At 42.6% G+C, this 25,229-nt stretch overlaps 1 protein-coding gene across 1 annotated transcript in view; it reads left to right on the plus strand.

Moving 5' to 3' along the window:
* get1 (guided entry of tail-anchored proteins factor 1) overlaps nucleotides 1-25,229 on the plus strand; it is a 33,169-nt gene that overhangs the window by 2,755 nt on the left and 5,185 nt on the right. Inside the window, exons 2-3 of the mRNA XM_048541162.2 lie at nucleotides 22,601-22,766; nucleotides 24,659-24,726. Of these exons, the coding sequence (XP_048397119.1) occupies nucleotides 22,601-22,766; nucleotides 24,659-24,726 (234 nt within the window). The remainder of the gene's footprint in view (nucleotides 1-22,600; nucleotides 22,767-24,658; nucleotides 24,727-25,229) is intronic.

The raw sequence follows: 25,229 nt of genomic DNA on the forward strand, positions 1-25,229 counted from the left end.
TGATACCTGGACAATAATTTTCATATTCTGCAATGGGAAATCATGGCTTGATGTTTAGTTTCTTAAGAAATTCAATTGATTGGAGCAAACACACTTGCATGTTAATCAGGTAGCTAAATTCTAATCAACATTGGGTCAAACCAGCTGTGGATGCTACCAAGTAATGGAAGCTTCACAGTTTTAAGCTTGTCAGCTGAGAGGTTATAAAATATCTTGCTGTATTTTTATTTTAATCACACAATCAAATAATGACCACTATATAATGGTTCAAAGTACGCATCGCCTTCGTAAAGCAGTAAATTAGCAGACAACTGTCACTTCTATTGTTTGCGTTTATGATTCTAAAGCCTTTAGACTCCTACCATTTGACTGATTTCATGCTTGTGGAACAACCAGTCATTCATTTGATGATTTTTTTGAGAAGCAAATAATAGAGATCTAGGTATCTTACTTGAGTCTTAAAAGATTGCTCGGAACCTTTAAAAGCCGAGTCCTGGAAGATATCAGACCAAACTGTTTTCCAAAATTGCTGTTTTCCATTCTTGCCTGGGTGCCAGGTGATTTTTTTTTTCTTTGGCCTGTCCCTAATTGCCATTGAACTGAATGGCATGCTAGGTCAACACAGAGGGTGGATAAGAGTCAACCATAATGCTGTGGGCCAGATATAGGCAAGGATGGCAGATTTCCTTGTCTAGGTGGCAATAGTCAGCTGGATAGGTTTTTGCAACAATTGGCAGTGGTCACCACTTGTCTAATTCCAGATGTTTTGAATTCACATTCCTGCATCTGCCATGGTGGGACTTGCCTGGGCCTCTGAGGTACTAGCCTAGTAACATTACATCTACCACTGAGCCAACACACCATTATAATTTCCTGTTGTCATCTCTTTTTTTTTTCAATACATCAATCTGATGCCTTTGTTTAAAAGTTCATCATATCATTGCAGCACTTTGGTAATTTTCTATTATTATTTCAATGAACTATTTGCAATAATAATTATTCAGTGTTGAACAGGGTAGGCCATGACACAACCTATCAAACCAGTGCTCGCCTCTTTTTTTTTTGAAATGCAGTCCATTTTATCATCCAGTCAGGTCCAGCATGAATGTATGAGGCCATGTGAAATTGGATATACGTAATGGCTACATGCTGAGTAGGGTAATTAAGTGAAACTGTGTGCGTGCACATGTGCAATTTTTTAATTTAACAAACTAAATGATATGGGAAATAAGTCATCATTGGGGTTGGAGTTGTGGTGACAGTTGGAATAACCTGAAAAGCACCTGCCTGGAATTCTGTGTAATCAATGTTTATTCTCTGGTGTTCAGCAGTTAGCCCCGCTCAGATTTTCTCAAATCCGTGGAATTTTTCTTTCAAATATTTATCTCATTTCCTTTTTGAAAGCTACTATTAAATAATTTTCACCACTGCATGGGGTAGTGTAATGAAATTTCTAAAATGTGTCCATGTCATTTTTATGTTACATCAAATTTGTACATTCTGTTTCCCTGCTATTGGAAACAATTTGTTTTACACAGTGATATAAACTGGGGGATTAATATATGGTTTTCTATGTCTGAAGGTAGTAATTAACTAAATAACTAAAGTATTTCCAAATTTTTAAAAAACAGATTTGGAGGCCTAGCTTTAGATTTACATGTGTTCTGCCATAACGTGTGCTTCGGTAATGCAAGTTGGCTGTAACGCGATTGACAAATAGGTGATTGCTATTTCTAAAACACAAACTTGTGTTAGCTATAATGCAATTCCATTGAATAGGCATCTTGCTGTAAGGAGCCCTTTTGCTAATGAAACCTACAGTGTACTTATACAATGCTGTGATTCTGAGAGTCCCAGAAAAATTCTCTTGGCCAACCTTCATTAAAACTGAAAAGTAAGAAGCCAGAAGGTCTGTTATCAGGAAAAGTAGGGTACAGGGGAGAATGATAAACAGTACATCTAGCTTACCTTGAAAGGAAACAGGCACAGGACCTGAATGCAATAAGAGGCTCCAGTAACCTATTTAAGTAATTAGTCAGATCATGGTACTTGCTTGTTGATTTGATTTTTCCCACCTTTGCTCCATTTCCCTGTACCTTTGTGGTGTAGTGATAAGATCGTTGAAAGAGTCTGAGTTGCTATGGCAACATATATATTCCAGTCTGAAACGATAGATGGTGGTAGAATCTACAATGTTCTTTTAGTCACCTAGCTGAGCAGGAATCTCTTCCATTCTTATAGTCTACTACTGGCAGTGTTAGAATTTGCCAATTGATATTCCGTCATTTTAGCCACATTGTGAACGCACCTTCCCTGGCCATTGAGTCTTGAGGCAGGACTTGAACCTAGATCACTTTTTGAAGTGCAGTCACTGTAGAAAATACAGCAGCTAACTTTTAGCCAAGACTCCGACAAGCAACAACGTGGGAATGACCAGACAATCTGTCATTGTGTTGCTGACTAAAGGATAAGTGTTGACCAGGACACCCGGGTAACTGTCCTGCACTTTTTGGAAATAGTGAGGACAGCTGTCTCAATCCAAGAAGGACCTGCGAAGCTACTGTCACAGTCAGAGATAGCACTTTTATCCTGCTATGTTACGCTTTTTGGGTGTTCTACCCCTAACCATGCTTTTCCTATGGTCCCAATTATTTATATAGCGTGATTTTACACAATGTTGTATTGGGTTGCAGCAGGACTCCCTGTAATAAAGTTAACACGTTCCTAGAATCTCTTTGGATTCTCCTTTTAGGGGAAAAGAATAACTAGGGAGAGAATAGGGCCCCTAACAGATCAGAGCGACTGTCTATGTGAGGAGCCACAAAAGATGGTTGAGATAATAAATGTATATTTCATGTCAGTATTTACTGTGGAGAAGGACTTAGAAGCTACAGAACTCAAGGAAATATATGTTTATATCTCAACAGAGTTCATTTTAGTAAAGAGGAGGTGCTGAAGGTCTTAAGACTTATAGATCGCCAGAACCTTATCAAGTGTTTCCCGGAACTTTGTAGGACAGTAGGGAAGGGATTGAGGAGCCAGTTGCTGAGATATTTGTATCATCGATCGCCATGATGAGGTGCCAGAAGATTGGAGATTGGCTAATGTGGTGCCATTATTCAAGACAGACAGTAAAGAAAAGCCAGGGAACTACAGTCTGGTGAGGTTGACGTCAGTGGTGGGTAAGTTGTTGGGAGGGATTTCTTCAGGGACAGGATTTATATGCATTTGGAAAGGCAAGAACTGATCAAAGATAGTCAGCGTGGCTTTGTACATGGGGAAATAGAGTCTCACTGACTTGATTGAGTGTTTTTTTTTGAAGAGCTGAAGATGTTGATTGAATGCAGAGTGGCAGACATCATCTGTGTGGATTTCAGCAAAGCATCTAACAAGGCTCTGCATGGCAGACTGATTAGAAGGTTATATCGTGTGGAATTGGGGAGCTAGCCAACTGGGTTGGCTTAAAGGTAGGAGACAGGATGGCAGTAGAAATTGTTCTTCGGACTGGAGGCCAGTGACCAGCGGTGTGCTGCAAGGATCAGTGCTGGGTCTGAGATAATGGGAACTGCAGATGCTGGAGAATCCAAGATCACAAAAGTGGCCTGCTGTGTTCATCCAGCTCCACAATCAGCACCGTAGGTGCATCTTTCTTCTGATGCAGGGTCTAGACCCAAAACGTCAGCTTTTGTGCTCCTAGGATGCTGCTTGGCCAGCTGTGTTCATCCAGCTCCACACTTTGTTATCTCAGTGCTGGGTCTGCTGCTTTTCATCATTTTACATAAAATGATTTGGTTGTGAATACAGGAGGTATGGTTAGTAAGTTTGCAGAGGACATCAAAATTGGTGTACTGGTCAGTGAAGAAGATTATCTCAGGATACCACAGGACCTCAATCAGATGAGCCAGTGGGCCGAGTGGCAGGTGGAGCTTAATTTAGATAAATGCGAGGTGTTGTATTTTTGGTGAGGTAAGACAGGGGAGGACTTGTACAGTCAATGATAGAAGTGTTGCCAAACAAAGACACCTTGGGGTGCTGGTGTCTAGTTCTTTGAAAGGGAAATCGCAGGTAAACAGGGTGGTGAAGAAGGCGTTTGGCATGTTTGCCTTCATTAATCTGAACATTGAGTGTGGAAGTTGAAATGTTATGTGCAGTTCTACAGGCCAGTGAAGCCACTGGCGGAATACTGAATACAGTTCTGGTCACCCTTCTAAACAAAGTGTTGCTCAACTTGAGAGGGCACAGAGAAGATCTACAGGGATGTTGATGGAAATGGAGGGCTTGAGCAAAAGGGAGAGGTTGAGTAGTCTGGGGCTTTTTTTCTTTGGAGCTTTAGAGGCTATGGGGTAACCTTATCGAAATTTATAAGATTGCAAGGGATGGGGTGAATAGCTATGGTCTTATTCCTAGGGTGGGGGAGTCCAAAACTAGAAGGCATAAGTTTAAGGTGACAGGAAAGATTTTGGAAAAAGACCTTGAGTCTAACTTTTTCTCGCAGAGGGTGGCACATGTGCGGAATGGGGTGGTGGAGGTGGGTACAATTACAATATACAAGACTGCTATTTGGGGTATCGTCAGCCTGTGCAGTTTTTCTAAGCATAAACTTTTCGTTGGACAATGGAGAACATTTTACAATGACTACCTCAGGTCACCATTTATCTAGATGAAGATGACGTGCTAAATTACACGGAAGACCAATAAGGAGCACTTAGAGAACTTGAACATAGTACTGGGAGACTTCTCCCAGGTGGACATGCACCCTAGAAGGGAAAAATTGTGTCCTAGGCACCCCCAAGTGACCTACTTAATTGACAGAGATGACAAGACTGGGTTATACCCACTGGCAGGTAAAGTGAGGGTGATCAAGGCTGCCCGGCTCCCATGTTTGTAACAGTGCTCAGGTCTTTCCTGATTATGTAAAGTTAACACATGACATGGGCTTCCATCATGGCACCTTCTGCATCAACTCCTTTTTTAAAAAAACAAGGCTCAGTCTTGGAAATGGTTGCATAGCCAAGCCACAGTCTTCAAGGAAATGAATAAAGAGCTGTCATCCAAGTGAGACCTGGTATTGTCATGCATTGCCTTCCTGTATTGCGTCAGGACAGTATTGACTCATGTTTGGCCCAATGGAGAGGAACGCCCAATAGCATATGCATCCAGGACTTTGGCTAATGCAGAGATAACTACACCCAGATAGAGAAGAAAGGTTTGGTGGTCATATGTGGAGTCAGGAAGTTCTACCAATGCCTTCCCGGATGTAAATTTGTAGTAGTAATAATGCACCACAAACCCCTGTTAGGGAGGCCTACTTAGAGGACAGGGCTGTGATGCCCATAGCTTCAGGCCAAATTCAGCGTTAGGCTATAATACTAAGTGTGTATAATTGCACATGGAACACTGTCAAGGAGGCCAAGTAGCAAATGTGAGTGCATTGGGCTGCCTCCCATTGGCAGGTACACCACCAGTAGTACCACCAATGGAAGAGTCTGTAATGGCTTTATATTTTTGGACACCCTTCCAGTCACAGCTGACAGTGTCAGACTTTGGATGCAAAAGCTCCAGTCCTGACAGAACTGAAACAGCTGGTGATGTCAGGGAAAATCAAAGGGCCATCGCAACAAGAATCTAAACCCTTTTGGACCTGGCAAGATCAGATCACAGTAGAGGATAGTATATTGTGGGGAGCAAGGTGATTTTTTTTTTTTCCTGAACAAAGTTCCCTGCCAAATACAGGCTGAACTCAGTGTCATTCAGGGGTTTCCAAAACGAAGAAGTTATGTCTGGTGACCAGGATTGGACACCAGAGGTATCTGTGTTGGTAGGGCAATGCCCAGAGTGCCAACAAGGATAAAAATTACTGCCAGCAGCTCCCCTCCCCTGGGAATAGCTGATAAAACCTGGACTCGGCTACATAACTACTACGCAGGTCCTTTCATGGGCTCAATGTTCTTAGTTATTTTGGACATCCACTCAAAATGACTGGTTGTGCATAGAGTCCATTCCTAAAGTTGAATGGTATTTGACATACAAAGACAACTTCATACATCTAGCATCCAATGGTCTGGCAGAAAGAGCATTTCAAACTTTGACGGCAGGCTCAAAGAAATAACCTATAGCATCACTAGATTCCAAACTATCCCAGTTCCTGTTTGATTATAGGACTACTCCTCATGCGAGTACAGGGATAACTCCAGCAGAGGTGCTAATAGGGAGAAACCTCCACACCAGGTCAAATGGATCTGCCCAGACCTGATGGGTGGGGATCAGCATCGGCATCAGCACCACCAAAACCAAACACACAACTCGCTGAGCAAGAGAGAGACTGTTCATTTCAACGAGGCAAAGTTTGGTGTAGGAACCGTGGGAATATCCCTCCGTGGGTCAGAGGCATGGTCGATGCAAGGTCAGGCCCAGTGACACATAACGGTCGTGTAAGTACGATGGTCTTGAACAAGCACATGGACGTGTAAAAGCTGCAAACTCTCAAACCTCTGATGAAGGGTCTAGGCCCGAAACGTTCAGCTTTTGTGCTCCTGAGATGCTGCTTCGCCTGCTGTGTTCATCCAGCCTCACATTTTGTTGTCTTAAACTCTCAAATCGTGCAGGCGCAAAACATGACTGGCTCCTTAACTGCCTTTCTGACTGTTCCAGAATCTGTGGGTTCTCTGTGTTCACGTGTTGAAGTTAGCTCGGAATCTGAGATGGACGTGGCAGATGTCGCCAAATCAATGCCTTCTCCTGAAGAGGAGAAAGAATATCTTGGAAGAAATTCAGAGTGCAAGAACTGAGCTACCGTGTATTAACACAACACCTGTGTTGGAGGAACCTGACCCAGTGCTAAAAAGCCCCAGGAGGAGCTACAGAAAAAGAACTGGCCTACATCCCCAGACTCTGAGGAGGGCTGTAGTGATTATAACCAGGTCTGCCTGGTGGACCCCTCAGTTCCCTGATAGGGGTTGTTAATCAAGTCCAATTGGGGAGCCCTGATTGACAGATATAAACGGGAGTGACAGAGGTTCTGTTCACTGAGAGCTGGGTCAATGTCAAGGACACCCCACATGCAAGTAGAAGATGATGGCACACTGGCCTTTGTGCGGTTATTTCAGGAACCAGGACATGAATTGCTGAGTTAAGGAAGGCTGTTATGGAGATAGAAGTAGGCATTGTTTGATATACAGTTTCAAGTTGAGTCCTCCATTCCAGTCAAATCAGAGGTAAATATTCTGGTTCCACCTGAAACTGACTTTTCTTTAAAATAAAAGGGTAGGACTAAATGGTTTGGTGCAGATGTGATGGTATCCAAATACAGTGGCTTATGATTACCCCAACGTTTGTATAATTGTAGGAAGTTATCTCATTTAGAGTTTAAACCAGCTTTCATAACTTTACTCGTCCATCAACTAACTTTTTAAGGATTTACATTTCCACTTCAATACCAATACTTTGTGACTTAATTTCCTTTGTTTGTTGTGACATTTCATCAAAAGATATATCTTTTTGATTTTGAGTTTAAGACAGATTGGTCAAGATAAAGACAAGTGAACGAACAGTCTTCAGGCTTGGTCTGCTGTAGAATTCTACTTATTATAATTCTATTCAATAACACATGGTAATCTGAGTGGTACCAGGTTCTAATCATGTGTTGTTCAGAAACTGTCCTCTTGAGCTTTTAATGGTCTCCCATCTTCAATTTACCTAATTGTCTGCACTGTGCAATGTATGCCTTGAGAGTGTTGCCCTTCAAAGAGACCTAGGAGGGCAGGTGCATACTTACTTGAAAGTGGGATCACAGGCAATAGATTAAAAACTGAAAGAACTGCGGATGCAGTAAATCAGGAACACAAACAGTTGCTGGAAGCTCAGCAGATCTGGCAGCATCTGAAGAACAGAATCAGAGTTAACATTTCTACTTCCTCAGAATGGGTCACCGGACCCAAAACGTTACTGGAGGCTGAGAAGTGACGGTAGAGGCTCATAAACCCATGCGAGGCATGGATTGGATGAATAGCCAAGGCCTTTTCCCCAGGATAGGGGAGTCCATAACTAGAGGGCTAGGTTTAAGGTGAGGGGCAAGATTTAAAAGGGACCTCAGGGGTAACTTTTTCACGTTGGGGGTTGTGCATGTGTGAAATAAGTTGCCAGAAGACCTGGTGAATATAGGTACAATTGCAAAATTTAGAAGGCATCTGGATCGGGATATGAGTAGAAAGTGTTAAATAGGAATATGGGCCAAATGCTAGCAAATGGGACTAGGCCACAATGGGATGTCTGGTCGGCACAGATGAATTGGGACCAAAGGGCCCGTTTTATGCGCTGTAATGCATTCACTGTGACTCATGGTAAGGTTGCCACAGGATCCTAAAGCAGTCCTCTACTAGGTTTCCTTTATCCAGCATGCTAATCATCTGTTCAAAGACACTTTTTCATACAGATTTATCATGCTCAACCTATACTTTGCACAGCTACATCTAACGTCTCCAGTTTACTCTTTGTTCTATGTGGTCACATGCTGCCTTAGGTTTGTGAATATGTGCTACGTTGAATCAACTGGCTTATCAAAAATGGTGCTTGACTTGATATTGATTCACGTTGGATTAGCTGTCTATTCACCTTGTTTTGATACTGTCCTCCAAACATGGATTCTTGTTGATCCTAAACAAAACTGGCCATTGTCATATGTGTCTCTCTGTCTCTTTCTTTGGGGAGGGTGTGTGTGGATTGCATCACTTTCATAGCTTTACTTAAAATGTCTTAGGAAATATGGGATGCAATTTGTATGTAGTAAATTCAATTGACAAGTGAATTTGTACACATTATTATAGGGCAGTACAGTGGCTCATTTTAGTACTGCTACTTCACAGCACCAGACCCTTAGTTGACTGCAAACTCCACAGACATTCTTCTCATGTCTGCATGGGTTCCCTCTGGGTGCTCTGGTTTCTTCCTATTGTCCAAAGATGTGCAAATAGACAATAGGTGCAGGAATAGGCCATTTTACCCTTCGAGCCAGCACCACCATTCATTATGATCATGGCTGATCATCCACAATCAGTATCCTGTTCCTGCCTTATCCCCATAACCCTTGATTCCACTATCTTTAAGAGCTCAATCTGTCTCTTTCTTGAAAATATCCAGCGATTCGGCCTCCATTTCCTTCTGGGGGCAGAGCATTCCATATATCCACCACTCTCTGGGTGAAGAAGTTTTTCCTCAACTCGGTTCTAAATGGCCTACCCCTTATTTTTAAACTACGTCCTCTGGTTCTGGACTCACCCATCAGTGGAAACATGCTTCCTGCCTCCAGAGTGTCCCATCCCTTAATAATCTTATACGTCTCAATCAGATCCCCTCATCCTTCTAAACTCAAGTGTATACAAGCCCAGTCGCTCCAACCTTTCAACATATGATAGTCTTGCCGTTCTGGGAATTGACCTTGTGAATCTACGCTGCACTCCCTCAATAGCAAGAATGTCCTTCCTCAAGTTTGGAAACCAAAACTGCACACAATACTCCTGGTGTGGTCTCACCAGGGCCCTGTAGAGCTGCAGAAGGACCTCTTTGCTCCTATACTCAATTTCTCTTGTTATGAAGGCCAGCATGCCATTAGCTTTCTTAACTGCCTGCTGTGGATTAGGTGGATTGCGTTTGCTGACTGAGAGGGAACATTCCTGCCTGATTGTTGTGTGGTGTCTGTTCATCTGTTGTCATAGCGTCTGCATGGTCTTGCCAGTGCACCATACCTTGGGGCATCCTTGCCTGTGGTGCGTGAGAGAGACAACATTGACTGAGTCACGTGAGTATCTGCCATGTATATGGCGGGTGGTGTTCCCACATCTGATGGCAATATCCATGCCGATGCTCTGTGTCTGGCAGAGGCTGCCATGGTAGGATCGTTTGGTGTTGTGGCCAATGTTGTCCTGAAGGTTGGATAGTTTGCTGCAAACTTCCAAAATAGATCTCACTGGTCTCGCAGCAGACACAGAGGACTTTCAGGTGAATGAGGCTCTGAGAATTCTTCCACAAACCCCAAGATGTCAGCAGCATGCCCAATGAGACAACCAACGAACTGAAACAGTGAACTGATCCGTGTTGCAGTGACCAAAGAAGAAAGAGTCAAATTGGACCTCTCCAGAGGGTTACTGCTGTAGGCTCAACATATATGTTCAAGCTGTCGGGAGAAGCGTTAACACCAGAATCATCAGCCACGCTCTCAAAATAGTACAGAATGTCACTGAAACACAATGCAATGCCGTCCATGCTCTCGCAACCAATTGCAATGTTGTCATCAAACCAGCAGACAAAAGAGGACCCTTCATCATGTAGAATAGAACAGACTACTGCAAAGAAGCATACCAATAACTTAACAACCAGGAACACTACACACAGCTACCTGCTCAGCTGACCAAAGAACACACCCATCAGCTTGTTAAGTTGATGGATCAAGACCTTTGACCCAGACCTCTGCACACTCTCATCCTGTGTACTTCCCACATAGGAGACTTCTGCCTTCCAAAGATACACAAAACCAACAAACATGGGTGCCACATCAGGCAATGGGACCCTGTGTGAGAACCTCCCTGGCTATGTCAATGGCATTTTGAAACCCATTGTACAAGAGACCCCCAACTTCTGTCGCAAGTATCCACAGACCAGACAAACCATGATCAACTTTCCTTGTCACAATGGATGTTTCGGCACTCTACACCAGCGACCCTCACGACAGCGGCATCACTGCAACAGCCTCTGTACTCAACACCAACAGCTGCCAATTTCCAGACACCATCCTACAACTCGTGCTTCATCCTGGACAACGAGTGCTTCATCCAGACACACAAAACAGCCATGGGGACCAGATTTGCACCCCAGCATGTCAACACGTTCATGTACAAGTTCGAGCAAGACATGTTTGCTGTGCAGGACCTCTGCCCAATGCTGTACATCAGTTACATTGAGGACATTTTCTTCCTTTTTGGATTCATGGCGAGGAATCACTGAAATTACTACATAGTAATTATCACCAAGTTTCATCCCACCCATCAGATTTACCATGGGCTACTCTTCAGAACCAGTCTCATTCTTGGACACACATTTCCATCAAGGATGGACCCCTCAGATCTCAATGTACCACAAGCCCACAGATAATCTCACAATGCTGCACTTCTCTAGCTTCCACCTTGAACATAGTTAAAGAAGCCATCCCCTATAGACGAGCCCTGCATGTACACAGGATCTGCTCAGATGAGGAGGGACACGATAGGTACCTAAAGATTTTGAAGAATGTCCTGTTAATGGAATATGATGCTCAACTGATCAACTGCCTGTTCCAACATGCCAGAGTGGAAAAAACTGCAACAACCTCCTTTTAGAAGACAGGCAATCAGTCATCGCCCAGTACTTCCCTGGAGCAGAGACACTACGGTCTGCTCTTTTCACAGCCTTCAACAGGTCATTGACAATGAGCGTCTTGCCAAGATCGTCCCTATGCCTCCAATCCTCGCCTTCAAACAACCGTCATATCTTAAACAGACCATAGTTCGCAGCAAACTACCCAGCTTTCAGGGCAACATCAACCACAACACCACACAACCTTGCCATGGCAACTTCTACAAGACATGCAGGAACATTGACATGGATCCTACTGTCACACGTGAGAACACCACCCACCACATACATGGCAGGTACTCGTGACGCAGCTAATGTTGTCTATCTCATACAGTGCAGGCAAAGATACTTCGAGGCATGGTAATGAAATGTGAGGCTGGATGAACACAGCAGGCCCAGCAGCATCTCAGGAGCACAAAAGCTGACGTTTCGGGCCTAGACCCTTCATCAGAGAGGGGGATGGGGTGAGGGTTCTGGAATAAATAGGGAGAGAAGGGGAGGCAGACCGAAGATGGAGAGAAAAGAAGATAGGTGGAGTGGAGAGGAGAGTATAGGTAGGGAGGGGATAGGTCAGTCCAGGGAAGACGGACAGGTCAAGGAGGTGGGATGAGGTTAGTAGGTAGGAGATGGAGGTGCGGCTTGGGGTGGGAGGAAGGGATGGGTGAGAGGAAGAACAGGTTAGGGAGGCAGAGACAGGTTAGACTGGTTTTGGGATGCAGTGGTTGGAGGGGACGAGCTGGGCTGGTTGTGTGGTGCAGTGGGGGGAGGGGACGAGCTGGGCTGGTTGTGTGGTGCAGTGGGGGGAGGGGACGAACTGGGCTGGTTTTGCGATGCGGTGGGGGAAGGGGAGATTTCCCCTTCCCCCACCGCATCGCAAAACCAGCCCAGTTCGTCCCCTCCCCCCACTGCACCACACAACCAGCCCAGCTCGTCCCCTCCAACCACTGCATCCCAAAACCAGTCTAACCTGTCTCTGCCTCCCTAACCTGTTCTTCCTCTCACCCATCCCTTCCTCCCACCCCAAGCCGCACCTCCATCTCCTACCTACTAACCTCATCCCACCTCCTTGACCTGTCCGTCTTCCCTGGACTGACCTATCCCCTCCCTACCTATACTCTCCTCTCCTCTCCACCTATCTTCTTTTCTCTCCATCTTCGGTCTGCCTCCCCCTCTCTCCCTATCTATTCCAGAACCCTCACCCCATCCCCCTCTCTGATGAAGGGTCTAGGCCCGAAACGTCAGCTTTTGTGCTCCTGAGATGCTGCTGGGCCTGCTGTGTTCGTCCAGCCTCAAGTAGCTGTTGCTGATAAACCTTTTGTCAGTTTGTTCTCTTGATAGTAAAATATTTTTTTTCACTTTATAACTTATACATTTAAAAAAAGTTTATTTCATAACTGTTAGATTTAACTAAATTATGATCACCAACACTAATCTTTTTTTTCATGTTACTCCTTCCACCTCCAGCTTAAATTCCTAGCACCAAGTCCAAAATTCTCCCATATTGGATTTGCTGTATACTGGCCTCTTCTCACTGTCCTACGTTTTTCATTTTCTTTGCAATTTGCCTATGTGTAGACTCTTTTTAAATTTCTTCTGATTGTGTTCAGGAGTTGAATTGTTTGCTGCCAGCAATGGGACCATGAGTCCTCTTCTCTTTTCTTTCCTGTTTTAAATCTTGTTCCGTGTCCTATCTATCAGAGTATCGATAGCACTTATATTTTTGGAAATCTCGAATTGTGTTTTACAGTATAGCAATATTCTGATTTTTCTTTTTAAATTCTTCCAGAAAGCATTGTTAAATGTATATTTAAGAGCTGATCTAGTGTTGCGTTCATGTTCAATCTGCTTTATGTCCAGCAAGGCATAGTTTAGCCAGATTAGTATTTTGGGCTCTGTCTAATCTTTAGCATTCACTAAACCCTTTCCATTCCACCAGCTGTCATTATACCTGAAGAATTATCTGCACACAAAGGAACCCATGAACAACACTTATCTATTGCCATCCTAAATGTTGTTGGTTGGTTAGTACATTACAAATACGTAAACTAAAGGATGACACATTAAGATGGTGGTGATTCTGAGAGTTTTGATGGTACAGATGTCCACTGTCAACATGTTGCTGTCCAGATGCCTTTTGCAGGAGGGAGGTGATGAAAGTGGGTTACCCGTCCTCCTCCATTGCAGGTTCCAGGGTTGTAGTCAAAATTTCAGCTTTTTATTTTGTATTAAATTCATTTAGAAGTCTCATAATTTCCTTGGACTTGGGTTGCATTCATGCAGTTGGTGTAGGATTATGAAATCCTACTCGATTATGATCAATAAATCCTCCACTTATCCTCAATGCTGCACCTAAGTGCCAGGGTCCCAGGTTTGATTCCACCTTCCGGCAGCTGTCGGTGTAGAGTTTGCACGTTGTCCCCATGTGTGAGTGGGTTTCTTCTGGGTGCCCCAGTTTCCTCCCACAGTCCAAAGATGTGCAGGTTAGGTGGATTGGCTATGCTAAATTCCCGTAGTGCCCAGGGATGTACAGTTAGGTAGTCTAGCCAAGAGGAGTACAGGGTTAGGACGTGGTAGGATGCTGTCTGGAGGGCCAGTGTGGATTCAATGAGCGAAATGGCTTGTTTTGATTCTATACAATTACCATTTTGTAAAAGCACTCCTTTACAGCCAATGAAACACTTTGAAGTGTAGACACTGTCATAGGAGATGTAATGGCCAATTTGCACACAGCAAGGTGGTAATAACAAGATGAACTTGTATTGTAGATTCAGGGATAAAGTATTGTCCAGAATATCAGTGTACCTTTGCTCCTTAAATAATGCTAAGGGACCTGAATGGGCAGACAGGGCCCAGTTTAAAGACTTATCTGAAAGATGGCCCCTCCAGCACTGCATTGGCATGTTGGCCTTGGATTTTGTGCTCAGGTCCTGGACTGGTATTTGAACCCACAGCCTTCTGACTCGGGGTAAGGATGCTGTCAAGGGAGCTGTGGTTCAGGAGAATTAGCGGACAGAGTTTGACACTGAATCAGTATTAGGACAGGTGGCCAAAAATTTAGTCAAGGATCATGTTTTCCCATTGCAATATGTAAAAAGAGAACGATAGAGGACCTGTCTTCTTCAGGGAAGAGCAATTGACTTCAGGTGCCAACGTGCTTAGATGATACTTGTACTGTCCAAATCAAGAAGCTTCCAGGTTCAAAACTTGGTCTTTGTTAACTTAGAATTTGATGGGGTCTGTAGTCATACAGAATTTCCATGCACCCCTGGTTTGTCAAAGGGAACATTAGGCTCCTGATTGCTGATCATTTATCTGCCTTGATAAGTGTGCTGTATGGATAACAAGTGAAGACAAGATTAAACTAACCTGTTTTAATTTCCTTGATGTAGCTGACAAACCCCACAAGAGCTGTTGATCTAATCAAGGTTTTGCATGTGAATTGTGACCACTTCGGCAACTAGTATTGAAATCTTGACGATATTTATCCCTTAGCCATACTGCGGTGAAGAAAATTCCAACGATTACCACGTTGGCTCTGGGAGTATGCTGTCAGCAAATTGACTGCACATTAAGAATGTTGCTTTTTCAACAGTGATTGCTCTACAGCTCATTACTGCAAAGCATTTTTGACAGCCTTAGGTGAAAAGCCCTACGTAAAGGCAAGGGTATTCTCTCCAACTCTACCTCTTAAAGAAATCAATATCTTAAGAGGAAATAATTGGTGGAAGAAACAGTTGATAGAATAGCATTGGTGACAAGATAATGAAATGTGAGGCTGGATGAACACAGCAGGCCCAGCAGCATCTCAGGAGCACAAAAGCTAACGTTTCGGGCCTAGACCCTTCATCAGAGAGGGGGATGGGGTGAGGGTTCTGGAATAAATAGGGAGAGAGGGGGAGGCAGACCGAAGATGGAGAGAAAAGAAGATAGGTGGAGAGGAAAGTATAGGTGGGGAGGTAGGGAGGGGATAGGTCAGTCCAGGGAAGACAGACAGGTCAAGGAGGTGGGATGAGGTTAGTAGGAAGGATCATATTTGGTGGTGGATCTGGGTTAAGAGCTTCTGCTGCCGGACGATGCATCAAGGTGCCTCCGCCCAGCACCTTAATGCGCTCCAGTAGCAGAAGCTCCACCAAACAGACACCCCCCACACCCTGGTGTGTGCGGGTTGTCTGTTTGGTGGAGCTTCTGCTACTGGAGCGCATTAAGGTGCTGGGCGGAGGCACCTTGATGCATCGTCCGGCGGCAGAAGCTCTTAATCCAGATCCACCACCAAATATGATCTTACCTACTAACCTCATCCCACCTCCTTGACCTGTCTGTCTTCCCTGGACTGACCTATTCCCTCGCTACCTCTCCACCTATCTTCTTTTCTCTCCATCTTCGGTCCACCTCCCCCTCCCCCTCTCTCCCTATTTATTCCAGAACCCTCACCCCATCCCCCTCTCTGATGAAGGGTCTAGGCCCGAAACGTCAGCTTTTGTGCTCCTGAGATGCTGCTGGGCCTGCTGTGTTCATCCAGCCTCACATTTTATTATCTTGGATTCTCCAGCATTTGCAGTTCCCATTAGCATTGGTGACACTTTGTTTTGGAGGCTGTAAGATATTGTTTGTTTGAACAAATATTCAGCAAGGTATGAAAATCTACATTTTAAGGGAATGTGTTCTGGAAAAACTGTGTGTCTGATTTGTCTTGTTGAAATGCATTTTGCCAAACATTCTGTAGTGCTTGGACATAGTCGGAACTGCTTGTTCTAATATTATGCTAATTGAGACTTAATGACAGTTTCAGAATTAATTCACTGGGATTAGAATCTTTTTTTTCCACTCTGCCTGACTTAAATTATTTTTTTCTGGCTTTATACTGAATTTTGATTTTTTAAAAAATATAATATTGCATTAGATTTCTGTAATTAATCTGATCACTATGGATGTGAAAAGTAAAACATTTAAGATTCAGATGCCCAATTCTGACAGATTCCCATTTGTCTTTGAGATAAGCCTCTGAGCCTATGTCCTGTCCATCACCAAGACTGCCTACATCCCCCCCTATAATGTTGCCTAAATTTATACCGCCTCGGGTCACCTGATGCTGAAATCTCCATCTGTCTTTGTCTTTTTTTTTTGTAAACTTCAGCTAATCGAAAATGCTGTTCATACCTTAACTTGCGCAACATCTCACTCAACCCTATTCTAGTTGGTCTACATTGCCTCTAGCCTGAAAGCACCTTGATTTTCACAAGCAGTGTCAAAATTTTTTGATCACATGCCTTGGAATATTCAGATTCCCTCCACCTTTTTAAGCCTATCATGAAATAGTGTCTTCATCTTAACCCCACTACTACTTAACTAGTGTATGCTGCATTATTTGTTTTGTGTTTGCCGGTTTTAATGTCAGTTTTTTGTAAAGCATTGACTCAGGAAAAAATGGGAGGAACAGCTTCTCAAACCGATATCGATCTAGAACTAATACTTTCAGAGATAATGGGAACTGCAGATGCTGGAGAATCCAAGATAACAAAGTGTGGAGCTGGATGAACACAGCAGGCCAAGCAGCATCTCAGGAGCACAAAAGCTGACGTTTCAGGCCTAGACCCTTCATCCCCCTCTCTGATGAAGAGAGGGTTCTGAAATCAATAGGGAGAGAGGGGGAGGCGGACTGAAGATGCATAGAGGAGAATATAGGTGGAGCAGTGGGAGAGAGATTCCCTGAGGTTGATCCGAACTGATACTTTCTTCAGTTGCTGAGTCCATTCTGTTCATCTGGTAGCATTAATCCAATTGAGGTTAATTTGGCAGCGTCGTAGACTGAAGTAGTGCAGTGGTTGAAAACTACAAATCTACTAAATGTAATGGCTGTGAGTTTGCTCGCTGAGCTGGAAGGTTCATTTTCAGACGTTTCGTCACCATTCTAGGTAACATCATCAGTGAGCCTCCGACGAAGCGCTGGTGTTATGTCCCGCTTTCTATTTATCTGGTTAGGTTTCCTTGGGTTGGTGGTGATGTCATTTCCTGTTCTTTTTCTCAGGGGATGGTAGATTGATTTGGAGCCAATGTGTTTGTTGACTGAGTTCCGGTTGGAATGCCATGCCTCTAGGAATTCTCGTGCATGTCTCTGTGTGGCTTGTCCTAGGATGGATGTGTTATCCCAATCAAAGTGGTGTCCTTCCTCATCTGTATGTAAGGATACGAGTGATAGTGGGTCATGTCGTTTTGTGGCTACTTGATGTTCATGTATCCTGGTGGCTAGCTTTCAACGAGCCACCACACACTGCAGCACAAAGGAACTACGCAGAGCAGAGGAAAATCACCTGCACAGCGTATTCAAAAAGAATGGGTACCCTATGAACACAGTCCGCCGATTTCTCAGCAACAAACCCAAACAAACAGACAAAACAGGCTCAGAAACCATAACCACTCTCCCCTACATCAAAGACATTTCCGAAATGACTGCCAGAATACTCGGACCTCTTGGCATCAGGGTAGCCCACAAACCCACCAACACACTAAAACAGCAGCTAATGAACTTATAAGACCCTATACAGACAACAAGCAAAACGAACGTCATCTACAAAATACCTTGCAAGAACTGTGACAAACACTACATTGGACAAACAGGCAGAAAGCTAGCCACCAGGATACATGAACATCAACTAGCCACAAAACGACATGACCCACTATCACTCGTATCCTTACATACAGATAAGGAAGGACACCACTTTGATTGGGACAACACATCCATCCTAGGACAAGCCACACAGAGACATGCACGAGAATTCCTAGAAGCATGGCATTCCAACCGGAACTCCATCAACAAACACATGGTAGACTGATTTGGAGTCAATGTGTTTGTTGATGGAGTTCCGGTTGGAATGCCATGCTTCTAGGAATTCTCGTGCATGTCTCTGTGTGGCTTGTCCTAGGATGGATGTGTTGTCCCAATCAAAGTGGTGTCCTTCCTTATCTGTATGTAAAGATACGAGTGATAGTGGGTCATGTCGTTTTGTGGCTAGTTGATGTTCAGGTATCCTGGTGGCTAGCTTTCTGCCTGTTTGTCCAATGTAGTGTTTGTCACAGTTCTTGCAAGGTATTTTGTAGATGACGTTCGTTTTGCTTGTTGTCTGTATAGGGTCTTATAAGTTCATTAGCTGCTGTTTTAGTGTGTTGGTGGGTTTGTGGGCTACCCTGATGCCAAGAGGTCCGAGTATTCTGGCAGTCATTTCGGAAATGTCTTTGATGTAGGGGAGAGTGGTTATGGTTTCTGAGCCTGTTTTGTCTGTTTGTTTGGGTTTGTTGCTGAGAAATCGGCGGACTGTGTTCATAGGGTACCCATTCTTTTTGAATACGCTGTGCAGGTGATTTTCCTCTGCTCTGCGTAGTTCCTTTGTGCTGCAGTGTGTGGTGGCTCGTTGAAAGCTAGCCACCAGGATACATGAACATCAAGTAGCCACAAAACGACATGACCCACTATCACTCGTATCCTTACATACAGATGAGGAAGGACACCACTTTGATTGGGATAACACATCCATCCTAGGACAAGCCACACAGAGACATGCACGAGAATTCCTAGAGGCATGGCATTCCAACCGGAACTCAGTCAACAAACACATTGGCTCCAAATCAATCTACCATCCCCTGAGAAAAAGAACAGGAAATGACATCACCACCAACCCAAGGAAACCTAACCAGATAAATAGAAAGCGGGACATAACACCAGCGCTTCGTCGGAGGCTCACTGATGATGTTACCTAGAATGGTGACGAAACGTCTGAAAATGAACCTTCCAGCTCAGCGAGCAAACTTACATCCAGAACCTCAACCTGAGCTCCAAATCTTCTCAAAACTCGCTAGTAAATGTAATTTTCCTGTGGCGAAAGCATCACCATTAATGTCTGGTAGTAACATTCTGAGTTCCTTTTAAAGTTTGTCTTTTTTAATAAGATTGTGTGTTTGAACTAAAGTACTGTTTGACCTTTCCAGAACAAGTGAGTCTGCATCTTTTCCTGATGCAGGATAGCATAAATCTGGTCCACGTGTAGAATTAATCTTGCATGCGTAAATTGGATTGGGAGTGATTTAACTTTCAAATCCAGCTCTAGGCAACAAGGTCTTTTCCCATTTGCTAAGATTTATTTTCCATCTGACCTAGTTCTAATTAAAAAAAACTATAATGTACAATGACCTTGTCCATTTTTTTTGTGAAATCAGCTTGAAACTTAGAATACCAGTTACTGTTTTTAATTCCTTTAAGTGATATATTTTGCAACATTAAATAATGAGTTGTAACTTAGGAAAATAAGGATTCAATTTGGGAAAAAAACCCAAAGCATTTACTCTATCAATTCTTTTATCCAATGACAGTTCCCTCCCTTCTCAGCACTTTGAGCTCTACCCATTATGAAGTGCTTAACAAGGAGCAAATTAGTCAACCATGGGATGGCAAGGAATACTGTGCCACTCTAGCTAGGCCGTGGGAGGTACAAGACAAATACTATGGGTTTACTTACCCTGTGATATTTGCTTCCTCAACAAACTCCTTGAGTTGTGAGCTACAATGTGAAAATGCTCCCTGTATTTGGGAATTTAACTTCATTAAGTTAAAGTTGATTTTTTTAATCCTTGGAAATTTACACCTGAAGTTGGTGATTTAATGTTTGATTAAGATTTCAAAAAGGCCTTCAAGTTTTTTTGTTTGTATTGGATTGTGAGCAAGGTAGCAATTAATTTCTTTGTCTAGTTGTTGTAATAAATCCCACAAAGAGATTGGACAAGGAAGTCCAGGACTCTTATCCACAGACAGTGGAAGAATGGTAATGTGTATCCAAGTTATGGTTCTTAGCTTAAAGATAACCAGTCTGCCTGTTATTCCTGGTGGTTGAGACTGTGAGTGAGTTTCAGTAGTGCACAATGTAGATTATTTGTGGCGAGGATGGACATTAAATATGTAAAGGCCTAATAAACTATACTGTCCTGAATGCTAATACTTTTTGAAGTGATGCACGCATCCAGAATGAGAGAGATTTTTATTCTTTTATGTCTGGATAGGACTATCTAGGCAATTTTCAACTGCCTGGTAAATTACACTCTTGAAGACCTGTGCACCATCTACCAACAGGATGTTATCATGATCTGTCACTTAACGTGTGAACTGAACTGGATTCTGCTGAAGGCAGACAGATGGTGGGGAGCTCAAGCTGAGTAAGATTATCCACTCAGTACTTTGAAGATGTTTGCAAGTGTTTTAATCCTGCCCAAGTGGTCTCTCACAGCATAAGTCTGGATAGTGAGAACTGGCAGGGGATGAGCTTTCAATCATTTTACCCAACCCATCAGTAAGTGCCTATATTCATTTCACTAACATCATCTGTCTCTGCCCCTGTTGTTAAAATACATATCCATCGTTTCTGTTCCTACACATTCCTAGCCAGCCTCCTACTTCCCACCTGCGGTAACCTTGAGGTCACCTTTAGTCTAGCGAACCAAAGTGTTTCAGTCCCGTTAGGTCATTCCCTAACAACAAGTAATCACATGGAAAATGGTATTGATTAGGAAGAGTCAACATTGGTTTCAAAAGGTGTTGAAGAGATAATAGAAAGGATCAGTGAGGGTAATGTTTTTGTGGTGTACATAGACTTTCAGAAGACACTTGATACAATGCCATGCAGAGATTTATGCTTAAATATTGTAGCTTAAATATTGTAACTAAAAGTTTGAGAAGGCTTGTGGCTCAGCTTATGGTGTAGACTTGCTCACTGAGCCAGTGTGTTTGCAGATGTTTCATCACCCTGCTGGGGAACGTTGTCAGTACACCTCCAGTGTTATCTAGTAGGGTGATGAAATATCTGCAGTCAAACATACCGGCTCAGCGAGCAAGTCTACAACCTCAAATGTTTGAACTTGATTGGCAACAATTTGTTGATAATAGGAAACAAAGTAATGGTCAAGGGATATTATTCCGGCTAGGAGAAGGTTTGTAATGGAGTTCCCCAGGAGCTCTCCCCTACCTTTCCTGATAGATTGAAATTATCTAGATCTTGGAGTGCAGGGTACAATTTCAAAGTTTGTGGATGATTAGAAACTTGGGAAGCTTGATAAACTTAGACAGTTTAGTTTACCTCTTCAATGTGTGGAACCCCAAATGGACAGAGACAAGTTGGTGGAGTGAATGGATAGATGACAGTTGAAACTCTAGAGAAGTGAGGTGCTGCATTTTGCTAGGAAGAACATGGGCAGACAATGTAATGTAGCGTGTACAATCTTCAAGGACCATAGGGACCTAGGTGTACATGCATGAAAATCATTGAAGGTAGCCGGATAGGTAGCAAGAGCAGTTAATAAAGCATGCAGTATCCTCTGCATTGTTAGTTGGAGCATACAGTATGAGCACTGAGACTATGATGAATTTGTAGAAGACATTTGTTAGCTCTCACCTGGAATATTGTGTACTGGATGCCACACCATTTATGACGATAAACGGAACAGCATCAAGGTGAAGGGAAAATCCTTTAGAACTGAATTGAGGAGCAATTTCTTCAGCCAGAGGGTGATTGAATTTGTGGAACCCATTACTATAGAGGGTTCTGGCAGCTAAGTCTTTTGAGTGTTTTTAAGACAAGAGATTAAAAGATTCTTGAATATAAGGAATCAAGGGTTGTGGGGAAAGAAGGCAGGAGAATGGGGTTGAGAAGTATATCAGCCATGTTGAAATGGTGGAGCTGGATGGACCAAATGGCTTAATTTGGCCCGTGTATCTTATGGCCTTGTTAGTTTGGCTCTCCTTGAAGAGAAGAAGCTATGAGGACCTCTGAAACACGCTCTCAAAATTACAAGGAGGCTGGATGAAATAAATGGGGGATCTTCCCACACACCATGATCAAGAACAAGGAGGCATGGATTTAAAGTGAGATGCAAAGGAAGTAAGTGCAAGGTGAGGAGAATGTAATGCTTGATAGTGTGTTGGAGGCAGGTTCAATTAAGGCATTCAAGGTAACATTAGATAACAACATTTTTTAAATAGAAACAATATGTAACAATGGAAAACAGGCAGCAGGTTGGCACTCAGTCATAATGCTTATTTAGACAGCTGGTGCAGACAGTGATGTGCTGAATGGTTTCCTTGTTATACTGTAGCACTTAATGTGATTTTTGTGCTGAAGAAGTGGAAAGAGAATGAAGTAGTACTTTACTAAAAACACTTCTATTTGAATGTCTTTTTCAGGTAGCCAGACTTCTGCAAAAAGATGGAGAGACTGAGCTCCAAATGAGATATGAAATTGGAAACATGAAGCAGGAGTTGGCAACAATCAGTATGATGGATGAGTTTGCCAGATACGCAAGGCTGGAGCGCAAGATAAATAAAATGACTGATAAACTGAAAACTCATGGTACTGAGAAACCTGTTTCCCCTTTATAAGCCTGTAGCAGGCAAAAGTTTTTTTTTAAAAAGTCTGAACTCAAACTGAGATTGAGGAACAAAAAATTATTGTAGCTTTCCCACACTCCCTATTTTGACACTTTGAATGGAAGAGGATCTGGAGAATTATGTTTATGAATTTAGATTTGTCTGACTTTTTTTTTTCTTTCTACTGTCCCTATGTCACCAACTCAGCCTAAGGAGATCTTAATATCTCAAATGTAATATTATTTAGCCCTCTGTCACCAGTACACATTTTTCTGAAGTCATCAACTCTGTCATTGATATAGCTCTACAGGCACTCTGTCTAAAGTTTTGTTCATGTGGGAGCCGTAAAGTTTAATGCCAATAGGGTGTGACAGCATGCAGAGGCAATCCATCTCCTCATCTCATGTTCACCTATAACATTCAACATGTCCGTATATGTTCTGGTTTCCAAGATTTCTGTTGCTCCTCTTATCTCACACTCCTTCATCTTATGACCAAAGCTGTTGCTGAAATTAGTTAACTCCGCTTTGGGTCAAATCTCTGCTTGTCTTGACATTTTCCTTTTGAGCCATCAAGGTGGAAAGTTCTTTTTTTAATCTCCAAAACAAAAATAATCAAATTTATTTGAGCAAAAGAAGGCCATTGCAGATGGTAGAAATCTGGAGTAAAAATAGCAATGACATACGTCGCAAGTATGGCCGTATCTGAGTCACAACCCATTTAACACTTAAGGTTGACGACCATTTGACAGAGCTACATGAAGTTAAAGAATAATTAGATTGATAGTTCTTCCGAACAGCCAACATTTGGTTTAATGGCCAAAGCAGTATTTAATAACTTGTAAGCAAGTTCAGGGCTTTGAAAATGAGAAAAGAACAGAAGGGAAAGTCTGTGATAAAAGTAGAGGTAAGTAGTGATTAAACAGCTTTTGAAATTATGGTGTAAGGCAAAAGAACATAATAATGTGGCAAGAAACAAAAAAAGGCTCTAGAAGTGTAAATAACAATAATCAAATCAATACTAACAACTGTTACCTGAAATAATTGGGACAGAGATTGATCTAAATTCTGGGTGAAACCTACATCGTCTTTAATTGACGTTTTATAGACCATCGAGTGACCAACTTCTTCCGGTAGTTTTCACACTTTTCTCTCTACCCCTATTGATTCTCTTCTCTTATTGACTTGGTCTTTCTAATCTACTGTGGTCCTGTAACCCATAGCAACAAAGCACACTGCAGTAGAAAAGGCTACAATGTAGCCCATTGACCCAAATACTGGCTGTTTAGAAAAAGTTATCTCATTAATGCTGGTCTTTTCCCATTGTCTTGCAATATTTGTCAAAATCTGGTTTGAAAATGATTATTCAACCAGCTGCCACCACACTTCTCAAGCATTCTTCACTGCATTCTGCTCAATGGAAGTTGGTCAGTTTTGCTGATTGTATCTACTTTTGAGGAATAGTTAATTCTAGTTATGATGTAGAGGTGCCGATGTTGGACTGGGATGGACAGAGTCAGGAGTTCTACAACTCCAGCTTCAGACCACTGCTTCTTCAGGTGAAGTCACTTAGCCTGACAAAAGGAGCAATGCTCTGAAAGCTTGTGATATTAAGTAAACCTGTTGGACTATAACCTGGTGTCCTGTGATTTCTGACTAGTTCTAATTAAGCTGAGAAAATAATTTTGAATGCAATGATGGAGAATACCTTTCTCCATTTGAGAGTATTTCAGAGACATTCATTTCCTTCCTGATCTTCTTATGTTCATGACTTCTGGTTAGCACTATTTGGGATCTCATTGTTCTGAAATAAATTTAGATTATCTACTCTCGATTGTCTAAAGCAGTATACTAAGCAGAATATCTTCTTTTGTAGTCAAAACAAGAACGGCACAGTTAGCAAAGATCAAGTGGGTGGTGAATATTGTTTTTTATATTGTACAGGTGAGTATTTTTTTAAAATGTAGAATTTTGCCCTGTTCATCAAAAGTAGTCACCTCATTTCTGTTAATGAGCTCTTGCGGAAAGTGGCTGCTAAGTTGCTACACTCAAAAATAATAACTTGTGTTTCTGTGACATAAAGGACTGTAGAAATACAAAAGAGTGTAAAAGGTTTGCTCATTAAGGAATATATGATGAAGCTTTATGATTTATTATGTGGGAGCTTTGTGCTGAAATGGAGGTAAATAGTTTGTTGCTTTTAGTTTTGTGAAAGTGACCTTCGTTTTGAAGGTCAGAAAGTCGATTTTAAAGGTAAATTCAGACCAGCGTTTCTAGCAAAGTACATGTCTTGAGATAAATGACTAGATCTGCTCCCTTGTTAAATTTATTGAGGTGATTATGCAATTGACCTTTTATGACCAGAAGGACCAGTCAGAAGCTACAACCAGGTTTAGTACAGAATATGGAAAAGATTAATAATAGCAAAAGGGCAGTTTTAGTTTTTA

This window comes from Stegostoma tigrinum, chromosome 12, assembly GCF_030684315.1.
Source record: "Stegostoma tigrinum isolate sSteTig4 chromosome 12, sSteTig4.hap1, whole genome shotgun sequence".
NCBI lineage: Eukaryota > Metazoa > Chordata > Chondrichthyes > Orectolobiformes > Stegostomatidae > Stegostoma > Stegostoma tigrinum.